General features: G+C 33.2%; 3 protein-coding genes and 1 non-coding gene across 4 annotated transcripts; 3 read left to right on the top strand and 1 right to left on the bottom strand.

Annotated features, from left to right (window-relative positions):
- Nucleotides 1–99: 99 nt before the first annotated feature.
- Nucleotides 100–3,062, top strand: LOC104702477 (uncharacterized). The gene is made up of 4 exons (XM_087513017.1): nt 100–105; nt 289–568; nt 802–875; nt 2,811–3,062. The coding sequence occupies exons 1-4, from the start codon at nt 100–102 to the stop codon at nt 2,922–2,924; spliced, it is 474 nt and encodes a 157-aa protein (XP_087369143.1). The 3' UTR covers nt 2,925–3,062.
- Nucleotides 3,063–3,359: 297 nt separating this feature from the next.
- LOC147950339 (uncharacterized) lies at nt 3,360–4,151 on the top strand. Its single transcript, XM_087513014.1, has 2 exons — nt 3,360–4,002; nt 4,117–4,151. The coding sequence occupies exons 1-2, from the start codon at nt 3,360–3,362 to the stop codon at nt 4,149–4,151; spliced, it is 678 nt and encodes a 225-aa protein (XP_087369140.1).
- Nucleotides 4,152–6,207: 2,056 nt separating this feature from the next.
- On the bottom strand, nt 6,208–6,280 carry TRNAF-GAA (transfer RNA phenylalanine (anticodon GAA)). The gene has a single exon. It is a non-coding gene; the product is annotated as a tRNA-Phe (tRNA).
- A 2,497-nt stretch (nt 6,281–8,777) lies between these two features.
- LOC104702483 (inositol oxygenase 2) lies at nt 8,778–11,991 on the top strand. The gene is made up of 11 exons (XM_010418338.3): nt 8,778–9,549; nt 9,764–9,902; nt 9,999–10,083; nt 10,204–10,408; nt 10,614–10,673; nt 10,778–10,830; nt 10,934–11,056; nt 11,184–11,253; nt 11,374–11,452; nt 11,536–11,617; nt 11,748–11,991. Exons 1-11 carry the CDS (start codon nt 9,519–9,521, stop codon nt 11,772–11,774), a joined length of 954 nt encoding a protein of 317 aa, XP_010416640.1. The 5' UTR covers nt 8,778–9,518; the 3' UTR covers nt 11,775–11,991.
- The last annotated feature ends 17 nt before the right edge of the window (nt 11,992–12,008 follow it).

Here is a 12,008-nt window from a genome sequence, read left to right as displayed (position 1 = left end):
ATTGCAACGCGTGTAGAAAGCTTTATGCTTTGGACTCCTAGAACTATACTAATGTCACAGTTTTGAGCACACACTTAGGCCATCTTTATAGGCATAACTATGAGGGTGTTTTTGGGCTTTTTTTATTTGGGAAAAATTAGAAAGTGGGTTTAGATCATTAAAACTGATCTTATTTGAGAACTGTTTTTTGTGTTGTTCTTGTGTGACTTGTTCAATTTTAATTGGAAAAATATTTTTGGTCGTCGAGAGATTACTCTCGTTTCATCTTCTTCGGTATTGTTGACCTAGGGTTGTTTTTGTTCTCTCCCAAACGGCGAAACGGCGATTTCAATTTCTTCTCTTCGATATTGTGCCGATCTCATCTCCTTTGTCTCCTTGTCTAAGCCCACTGTCTCCTCTGTCTCCTCGGCGATCTCCTCGTCTCCTCTGTCTCTGTCGTATCGCCAAGCTCCTCGTCTCCACTGTCTCCGCTGTCTTGCCAAGCTCCTCAGCTCCTCTGCAAGAGATCTCCTCGTCTCCTCTGTCTCGGCTGGCTCGCAAATCTCATCTCCGGCGAACAAAGGCAAAGGTAATCTCATCTCTTTGGTTTCATCGATGTTTCATCGATTTAGGGTATTGAAATCTTTGAATTAGGTTTGGATTTAGTATAATATAATAGGGTTTCGTCTCATCTGTCAAAGTTTTTGATTAACATAGGATTTGTTTGAGTCAATTTTGAGTGTCGTGTGTTGTTTGAGTCAATTTTGAGTGTCGTGTGATGAACATTAATCGATTTTGCTTGTTTGTTTATGAGGCTTGTAGGTGAGGTTATACATGGGAAATTAAATCGGATATCCATCATCAAACCTGCATCATCAAACGATAGTAATCACAAGGTAAGTGTATATTGACAGTTTTGTGATTGTTGCTTGTTTGATTAGGTTTATTTCTTGTAATCGGATATCCATCAACAAACTTTAAAACTTGGATGATTTGAGTGGTGTTGTGGACCTTGTGGTTTAGGTAGTAGTGTAACTTTTAAAACTGATTTATATATGAAAGCTTTGAAACTTGGATGATTTGAGTGGTGTTGTGGTTTAGTAAGTAGTGTAAATGTTGTGTGATTGCTTGTTTATCTCGGATGTTTTAAAGTTAGTAGTGTAAGTGTTGTGTGATTGCTTGTTTATCTCGGATGTTTTAAAGTTAGTAGTGTAAGTGTTGTGTGATTGAGTCTTGAGTCTTAAAACTTTTAAAACTTTAGTCTTAAAACTTTGAAAACCTAATTGAAAATTTTAAAACCTTTAAAACTTTAAAAACTTTTAAAAGTTTTTAAAAAACACTCAATGACCTTTATTTACTTCTGATTTGATTGAAGTAGGTAATGGTTATTTAGAATTTAAAGGCTCTAACAACAAAAAAACTTTTGATTTAATGATCCTCTTACCTTCTCTATATTACATCCATCGTGTTTGCTTCTTTCTTCCAATCTCTAATAAGCTTCTTCCTTGTATAAGACCTTTCTAATAAGCTTCTTCCTTGTATAAGACCTTTCTAATAAGCTTCTTCCTTGTTTAAGACCTTTCGAATAAGCTTCTTCCTTCTTTAAGACCTTTCGAGTAAGCTTCTTCCTTCTTTAAGTCTGATTGCTATGACATCAAACAATACTCCTAACAGTCAGTCTCAATCCTATTTTAGCCTTCTTAACTTCCCATATGACAGCTTTGCTCCCAACGTAAACACTGGTTCGTCTCAAATCCCTGCTTTTAGTTCGCAAACTAGTTCACAGCCGACTCAACCTCCTAGTCAATCAGAAGAGACAGCAGAACAGCGTAGGGAGAGACGGTTATGGTCTTCAGAAGATGACTTAGTCCTGATAAGCGCCTGGTTAAACACATCGAAGGATGCAGTAGTTGGGAATGGCCAAAAGGCAGGGTCCTTTTGGATCCGTATAGGAGACTATTACGAAACAAGTAGTCATGTACGTGGTGGTGCTGAGCCTAGGCGCCCTGACCATTGTAGACAAAGATGGCAAAAAATCAGTAAGGAAGTGAGCAGGTTCTGTGGAGCTTTTGCAGAGGCAGAGGGTGAGAAAGCTAGTGGCATGAACGATGTAGACGTTTTACAAAATGCTTACCAAATCTACACGAAGCTGTACAAGAAGAAGTTTGCTTTGGAGTATGCTTGGAGTGTGCTACGCTTTGAACAGAAATGGGCAAACCTGGAGACTATGAACCCCACTCCAAAGACAACCAGCTCGAACTAAAGGAAAGCTGATGATGATGCTGGATTGACAGGTTCTGTCGTTGGTGAGCACGAGAGCAGGCCTCCGGGCATAAAGGCAACAAAAAAAGTAAGGAACAAAGGCAAAGAGAAGGCTACACCATCTGCAGAGTTTAGTCACATGTGGGAGATAAAACAGAAGGATTTAGAGGGCATGAAACAACTCCAAAAGATGTCCATTCTTGACACTCTCATTGCCAAGAATGAAACCCTAGACGAAGATGAAAAAGCATTGAAGAAGAAGCTAATGGCGGAACTGTTTTAACTTAGAAATAGCTAACGTCCGTTGTAGTTTATGCTTGTTTGTTTTAACTATGCTTGTTTGCTATGTTGTTAATGTACTTTAAATGTTTGTTTTAACTATGTTAGTCCTATGTTTCTAATGAATGTCGAATGTTTGTTTAACTATGGTAGTCCTATGTTTCTAATGAATGTCGAATGTTTGTTTAAATTATGTTACTACAGACAGCTTATGTTTTTAATGAATACTCGAATGTTTGTTTTCATTGCGATATAGTATTTGGAAACTTATATATGTGTTTCGGTTTCAGGTTGAACAAGTCATGGATGCTTTATACGACTATGGGATGTTACTGAGTCACGAGAGAAGAAAGCATTGTGTCAAATGGCCCATGAATTTGTACTTCTTGTTTGCTTCGCTATGATTATATTGCTAGTGGTATTTATCTTGTTTAAGTAAATTAGATTATGCTTCTGATTTGATCGGTATGTTGTTTGTTGTGGATCGGTATGTTGTGTGTTTTGGATTGTAGTTTTAAAGACTGAGTAACATGTTTTTGGAATTTGGTGTTTGGAAGACAAAGTCACATGTATTTGTTTTCTTTGTTTGGACAGAGTCACAAGAATTTTTTCAGTTTGTCTGATTGTTCACATGCATAACATACACTCTTGTCCGATTGTTCACATGTCAAACATACACTCTTGTCCGAAAGTACTATATATATGAGAAGAGAACAAGATCAAATCATACCAACTCAAACATACATTTTCTCTTCTCTCTTTTGTTCACCTTCTCTCTTTCAAGAAAATCAAGCCATTTTATTTCTCTCACCAAAAACATTTTCTTGCTCAACCCTTTTATGGCATCTTCTTCTAACAATTTTCACTACCATTATGATCCCAATAATGATAGTTTAAACCAATTCTTTCAAGAGCAATTTAGTAACCAATTTCAAGCTGTTGAAGAGGAAATTCCGGTCGAAAGGAAACCACGTACATATATCGATAGAAAACGCGAAGAAGGGCATGAACGATTGTGGAACGATTATTTTTCTGATAATCCGACTTACAATGCTCACCAATTCCGCCGACGGTTTCGAATGAACAAACTGTTGTTCTTGTGTATTGTGAATCGTCTGAGTGAAGAAGTTCCATATTTTAAGCCAAAAAGGGATGCAACCTTCCGGAATGGTCTATCACCGCTACAACAATGTACTGCAGCAATTCGACTATTAGCATATGGGGCTGGGTCGGACTCGGTTGACGAATATATACGTCTTGCTGAATGTACTGCTCTTAAATGTTTGGAACATTTCGTCGTCGGAATAGTTAACTTGTTTGGCACTGAATACCTACGCCGACCCACACCAGAGGATCTTCAAAGGCTACTCTTTTATGGAGAACAGCGGAGTTTTCCCGGGATGGTTGGAAGCATCGACTGTATGCACTGGAAGTGGAAAAATTGCCCAACCGCTTGGAAAGGAATGTATTCACGAGGCACCGGTAAGCCAACAATTGTTTTGGAGGCGGTAGGTTCACAAGATCTCTGGATATGGCACGCATTTTTTGAAGCTCCAGGTACTTGTAACGATTTAAATGTTCTTGATCAATCACCAGTATTTAACGACATTATTTACGGTCGAGCTCCCTAAGTTACGTACTATGTCAACGGAAATGAGTATAATTTGGCTTACTATCTGACGGATGGTATTTACCCCGAATGGGCAACATTTGTTAAATCCATCCCACAACCACAACACCCCAAACATCGATTGTTTGCAGAACGTCAAGAAGGTGCACGAAAAGATGTTGAGCGTGCATTTGGAGTCCTGCAATCTAGATTCGCCATGATTAAAAATCCATCTCTTTTATGGTCAAAGGGTAAAATTTCATATATTATGAGAGCATGTCTCATACTCCATAATATGATTGTCGAAGATGAACGAGATTCATACACACTCTATGACGAACAAGAATTCCAACAAGAAGATGGAACCGGAAATACTCCGGATCTTACGTTTTCAGTAAATTGACCTTCAAATCTTGAGGGTTTAGGTGATGGCCATACAATGATTCGTGATAGACAAGCATATCAAAAATTAAAGGAAGATTTGATTGAGAATATATGGAATAAATTTGGACCTTAAACTATGTATTAATTAAATTTAATGTTTGTGTGTTTTAATTAATTAAGTAATATGTTTGTTTGGTTTTTTAAAAAAAAATTATTTACAATGTTTTGTTGTTTCATCAAAATTCGGTATTGTATTTTGAATTTTATTAAAAATTTTATAAGTTTGAAATTTAAATGTTCTTTTATAATTTTTATAATTTAAAAGTTTATAAGTTTAAGTATATGTTTAAAAATATTATATAATTGTAATAAGTTTTATTGTAATATTATATACCAAATTTATTAGATTTTATAATTGTAATATGTTTAGGATATTATATTAATAAATCTTATGATCTTAAACATATCCTCCCTATAACTAACTTTTAAGCAAAAGTTTTTAACAACTGATCTTAGATTATTTTACTAATATATTTAATCTAAGAACACAAAAAAAAGTTATGTCTTTAAAGATGCCCTTAGAGCATAAACGCTGATGAAATATTTTTCCTGACACAATTCATTGAACAAATATATTCAACGATTAGCTTTCTAAACACGTATAATAATCATATTTACTGGAAATTAGTGTAGTCAGGTTAGATTCTCCGTTACGAGTATCGAAGAAGGATTCTTACGTTTGCTCGGTCGCTTCATTCAAATTTGCAGAAGGTAAGATTACATTTAGCGTCTATGTTCACAATTAAGCTTCTATTCATAATTATGGCCAATGTCTCATTTGCATGTTAAAGACAATGAGGTTAAAACCGCATAGCAAAATTTGTTACGTTGTTTTTTTTTAATAGTAACTGGTATAATCACAAACATCCTTTAGGCTTTAGATGTATGTGTCAGTCAAGCTTTCAACCAAATTGTATTCTTAGAAAATTTCATTTCACCATATCATAAATTTTACTCATGTCCGTCTTAATTGCCATAAATTCTTTTCGATTGGCATGGTTGGAACGAAGGACATAAAATATTTTTTGAACAATGAGAATATTATCTGTGATTAATATTCCTGCCACAAAAACAGATTAAATCTTGGATATAAGTTCGGGCAAAAACCTCTTGAATGGTAAACTCAAAATTTTCGAGATCACTATATAGTTCATGTTACACAAGCTAATTGAACCTCCTATTCATTCACTGTATAATATGCAGTTACATATACTCGAAGCCTCATGAGCAATGTTTTTTTTTTTGTTAATATAATTGTGAGAGTGATGTTGATAAAGATATTTTTTCATTAGTATAATTTTGCAAATAAAAAAGAATTTCACAAAATTGGGCCGACATTTGTAAGGCCCGTAACTAGCCTCGATAAGAAATTGCCAAGCTTACAAATTATCTATTGTTTGGAAACCAGAATAGGAGACTCCATCAACTACCACTTTAAACTTGAACTTTTAGTATGCAACACTTTGTTTTTCTTTCGTTTTCATCCCAAAGCTGTTTATGCATGGAATGTACTCTCTTTTTCTTCCATTTTCTCTCATTCTATATTTCACCAAAATACTCATGACTCATATCATATGAGTTTTCTGCTTCTCTTCTTCCATTTGCTAAAATAAGAAATAAAATGATGATAAAAATGCGGTGAGCGTGGATCGAACACGCGACCTTCAGATCTTCAGTCTGACGCTCTCCCAACTGAGCTATCCCCGCTTATTGTGATCTAATTGTTTTACGAAAACTTATTTATAAGCTCAAGTTTGTTTCACATTTTAATGACGATTTTTTTTTTTTTATGAATAAATGTAAAATAATTGATGGCAATTAGCATGCACTTCTCTTTTAATTTTATATAACTTCTCTATATTAATTTTTGAACTAGTTTCAAAGAAAATCATTGCAAGTTTGCAACGTTTTTTTATTCTACTAAGATCTGATGAATAAATAACTGAGCTTAATTCCTTGTTGTAAGCCCATCTTGCAAATACTCTGACGTAGGTAGCCCAGACCATATTCTTTGCTCCCAGCCTCCCCTTAATTGACTCAAGCGAAAACATTCTAATATTCTATTTCTATGTTTAGTACACACTATCAATCACATTTCATTGTTTTGGTTTAGTGAAAACTTTCTTCTCTTTTTATGCTTGTGTTATATTAGGGTTTAAAAAGATCTCTTAAAAATCCATACATGTAATAAGATAATAATAAAATATGGTCTCATCGTTGATATTGATTTTGATGTCATATGTGTTGATCTTGATCAATTATTCTAAAAAACCATCTCAAGGGTGTAACTAATTTTTTTTTTTTTTTTTTTTCAACATCTTGCATGAGTGCAAGTGCAAATCAATGTGATCTTCATGAAAGATTTGTTACAAAATTGCTTGAGACTTGGAACATAGAAATAAGATACAAATTGAGAATTGATAAGGAGATAAATACTACTAAACAGTTTTTACATAAAAGTTCAAAATTGAGTTACGAATAGAGAAAAGTTTTTCTGAATGATAAAAGATTCCACGTGGTATTTCACCAAAAAAAAAAAAAAGAATTCCACATGGTGAGAATAGCAGACAGAAAAAAACATTTAGAAAAACGAGCATGCAGTTTGGACTTTGGACTATCTAAAAGCGTGTCATCAATACATGAGAGGTTTGCATTCATTTTGTGAGATATTTTGTTTTGTCCGAATAGTAAATTATAAAGTATATGCAATCATATAGTATACGACGTGGTGATGGCAATGGAGAAAATGACGTGGCTCTTAGTCAGTATATTGGTTATTAACTTTGTTGATAAAATAATATTCTGACTTCTAAAATAATATTCTAAATTTCAAAATAATATTTTCTAACTTGGTGTGCGATGATGGTTCGCTCCTCTCGCCGTCTGATTGTCGTTAAGGCAAAGCTTAAGCGATACTAATAATAATATAACTATGACGGTGGCTACTTAATCATTAATAAGTTCATAAGTATTACACTCAAGCTTTTCCTGCTGGCACCCACTTTGAGCTCTAAGGAGTATTTGTTAAAGAAGAACTAAAAAAACATATAGGCTTCACTTGTAATGTTTGTCAATCGTGCCACAAGCGGTTGAACTTTTAAAAGTATTTATTTTGTTATGAAGAAAATGGTATGTTGATATTTTCAGAATTCTTATATTTTAAAAGTAATTTTTAACCATTTGCGCACAATCATATATTATACTGCATATGTGACTAATGTGAGTTAGTTAACCCGCCAAAAACTTTTGATTTAAAGTATCAAACTCATAACCATCTTCTTGAAATTGTATTTCTTGGCATGAACAAATAAAGTTAGAAGCTAGGAATATGCAACGGAAAAAGCATTTTTACATCGAAAATGGGAATCCAAACCAATTCATACGCACCCACAATAGTGAAGTATATATCACTAATAAAACTATTGGATGTAGGACTTTTAACATATATTGACGTAATCTTAAATTACATTAGATATCAAGTGGAACGCGGTTGGTCGACGTCGTAAGCAGTGCGGTGTTTGTGTTTGTCCTCTGCGTTAGGGAAAGAGGAGGTGGTCACGAGAGCGGAGAGCTCGTTGATTTTTAAAAGGTCAAGCTACTTTTTTTTTTAATCTATCTATGAATCTATCTATGTTTTTATTCACGTCAGCCAGCCAAAGTCAAGTCTCAATCACAACGTTTTTTTTATGGTTTTTTTTTTCGTTGTTTCTATTTTGGTCCTACTATTCATATCTCTCTTGATGTTTTTGTATAGATTTTGGTCCAATTATTATTTGTGATATCAAAATATATCAGAAAAAGTATTAAATCAAATGACTAATACGAAAGGTTGAAAATGTCACGCATTGCACATGAAGACAAAGTGAATGGACGGTAGAGTGTCCCCGACTCAATTTCTTATGTATCTAACATGCACTTCACAAAAATCCAGTATTTCTTTGGAATAAAATCTGATTTTTATATTTTCTGTTCTATATAAAAAAAAATATCTTTAATTTGTTTGCAAAAAGAAAAAAAATAACCTTTGTAGAAAGCCAAAATAGATAATAATAATAAAATGTGAGTAGATGCTGACTCACAAGGTTGGTCAATACCACAGTTTGAGATAATATTATACACGTCAGGCTGACTTGTTTTTTTCTTCTCTCCTCCCAACTTGTTTGATTTCTTTATTTCCTAAAATTAAACTATCACAAAAACAGCTGTGTTCTTCTCGACTCCCAAATTTATGTTTTGCTGCTAAGGACATGTTATCTCATTATTTCACACTTCAGGACTCCTTAGATTTTGCTTTTTGGTCCTAACTTGCGCTCTCTCTCTCTCTCCTTTCAACATTTTCTCATTTTTTAAGATTATCTTAAAATCTTTTACTGTTTCTTATTTTAGTAGAAAACGTCTGTTACTTGTTGTTAGTTTGTTACCAACACAGGTTGACCATTCTATTAATCATCCAAATTCATCTAAATTAGATAATTTTTCCACGTTCTGTAGTAATCGATGTCACTCAGAAAATATAATTTGCTTTTTTTTTGTTTGTTGAATAAACAAAAATAGTAAAAAAAATCATGAAATTTAGCGTCAAGAGATAAATTTTACAAACTAATACATTCCAGAGCGTGTATAACACAGACGTGGCTTGAAACGTAACGTGAGTTATACGCACCTAAAAAAGGACGTGACTTTTTATGGTTGTAACAAAGATACGGAGAAGTGTGACATCTTACTATACATTTATTTCAGTTTGAGGACAGAACACAACTTTAGTTTGAGATCTAAGGACTTGCACTGTCTCCAAATCTGCAGGAAGGACTTTTTGATTGGCTCAATATAAATACCTTGTCCATTCTCGTCTCCCTTCAACAACATCTTCTTTTACACAACAACAATTCACACAATATCTCGTTCGATTTTTTCATTTTAAATTACGTATCAAATTCTGAGCAAGATGACTATTCTGGTTGAACATTTCGTTCCTGGTAACGTTTCATTTCTGCTTTTATTAAATATGCTTTTCAAAAATACTCGGATGTCTTTTGAGATATATCGATATAGATTATTTATCAAATTTCGCCGATTAGATTTGATATTAATTAGTGCATCATGAGATTATGATCAATTCCATTACAAAAAAAAAAAAAAAAAATTGAGGAAGTGAAAATTATGAATTAATGTTGTGGTGACGATTTTTAGATTCGAGAGTCGAGGAAAAGAAACTGACAGAGGAGAGAAATGAGGAATTGGTGTTGGATGGAGGCTTTGTTGTTCCACAATCTAAGGAAACTGATGGATTTGATGCTCCTGATATGAATTTCCTGGGCCATTCTTTCAGGTTTGTAACGTTTGTTTTTTAGATTAATTAATTAATTAATCCGCATTTTAATGATCAGAATTAGTTACAATCTCTTTTGTTTATTTTATTATTTAGGGATTATGAGAATGGTTTAAGCGATAGACAACAAGGTGTTGAGGAATTCTACAGGATGCAACACATTCACCAGACTTATGACTTTGTAAGCTAGCCAAACAAATCTTATATAGTGTTTACTAATTCTATTAGGTTAATTAATTAAATCTTAAAAAGTCTTTTAGGGGTTACTTGAAAACTGAACTTATAAAAAAAAAATGGACAGGTGAAGAAGATGAGAAAAGAGTATGGGAAACTTGACAAGATGGAAATGAGTATATGGGAATGTTGTGAGTTATTGAACAGTGTTGTCGATGAAAGCGATCCCGATCTTGATGAGCCTCAAATCCAACACCTTCTCCAAACTGCTGAAGCCATTCGGAGGGACTATCCTAACGAAGATTGGCTCCATCTCACTGCCTTAATCCATGGTACATGTCTTGTTATGTTATCTCATAAATTTATATACTAAAGTTATGAAAAATCTACCGTTTCATGTATCATACATTACATACTATTATATAGTGTTTCACAAAACATCCTTACTAGTTATTTATTTTGTTTTTTTAATAGTTAAAACTGAGTTTTTTAAGGTCAATATATTGGACTTTTAAGTTAATGTTTTTATTTTTTCAGATCTTGGAAAGGTTCTTCTTCTGCCAGAATTCGGTGGTCTTCCGCAGTGGGCTGTCGTAGGTGCGTAGTCAAAATATGAATAAACCTAATCATCTAGAATTAGATAAGATTCTAGATAAATAAACAAAACAAAACAACAATTTGACACTTCCAATAATTTACAGGCGATACATTTCCAGTTGGATGCACCTTTGACTCGGCCAATATTCACCACAAGGTAAAATATATATATTTATACAATAGTTCTATCGTACTAGATTTTGGATGTTTGCCAAAGAAATTTTCGATATTAACGTTTTCCAAATAATGTTATCTTGCAGTATTTCAAAGGAAATAGTGATAACAACAACCCAAAGTACAACACAAAAAATGGAGTTTACAATGAAGGATGTGGATTGGACAATGTTCTCATGTCATGGGGTCATGACGACTACATGTATTTGGTAATTAAATTTTACTTATATCTTATATTTCTTTTGGGTTTATGCTTTCAACAACTTTATATTTACGTTTTAAATTTTTTGTCAAAAAAAATTACCAAAATTATATTGTTTTTATTACTCAAAATAGGTGGCTAAGGAGAATGACACGACTCTCCCCCATGCTGGTCTTTTCATTATCCGATACCATTCCTTTTATCGTACGTTTTCAATCATATGCTACACTACAATATACATATATTGTTTGTATTATTTGGTTTCAGTTATTACGATGTATCTTGTATTATTTATTATTAACATTGAAATAAATAATGACGCAGCATTGCACAAGGCGGGAGCCTACACACACTTGATGAACGATGAAGACAGAGATGATCTCAAGTGGCTCCATGTCTTCAAGTAAGATTTTTTTTCTTTTCTTCATATTATTTTATTATTTCATTTTTTTGTTATTTTTCTGACGAATAAAAATGGAATTGCAGTAAATATGACTTATACAGTAAGAGCAAAGTTCAAGTAGATGTCGAACAAGTGAAGCCTTACTATGTTTCCCTCATCAACAAGGTAAAAAAAAATTCAAAATACATTTAAACAGTATTTTTCTTTTTAATAACCAAACTTGTGAATATATTTTTAAAAAGACTTGTAAAGATATATGATAAATTTGATCTTTATATTTTTTTTGACATTGCAGTATTTTCCGGCCAAACTAAAATGGTGAGATATAAAAAGCGGAGAGTCCATTAATTGCCTTTTACGTGGAGAACGAGATCGAAGGTTAACGAGTTTCTATTGAATACAACGGAAGATAATCTATCTAATAAAAAAGTTGAGGTGTTCATTTGTAATTTTCTTTTCCCATCAAAATCTTAAATTATGTTGTATGTGATAAGCATTCTAATAATAATAATAATAATAATAAATTGATTTGTTTCTTAGTTTTCCAAAGTTTTAA

The sequence above is a fragment of the Camelina sativa genome, chromosome 1 (genome assembly GCF_030686135.1).
Source record: "Camelina sativa cultivar CO46 ecotype springtype chromosome 1, ASM3068613v1".
NCBI lineage: Eukaryota > Viridiplantae > Streptophyta > Magnoliopsida > Brassicales > Brassicaceae > Camelina > Camelina sativa.
Note: the sequence above shows the minus strand (reverse complement) of the source record. Positions and strands in the feature narration are given on the sequence as shown.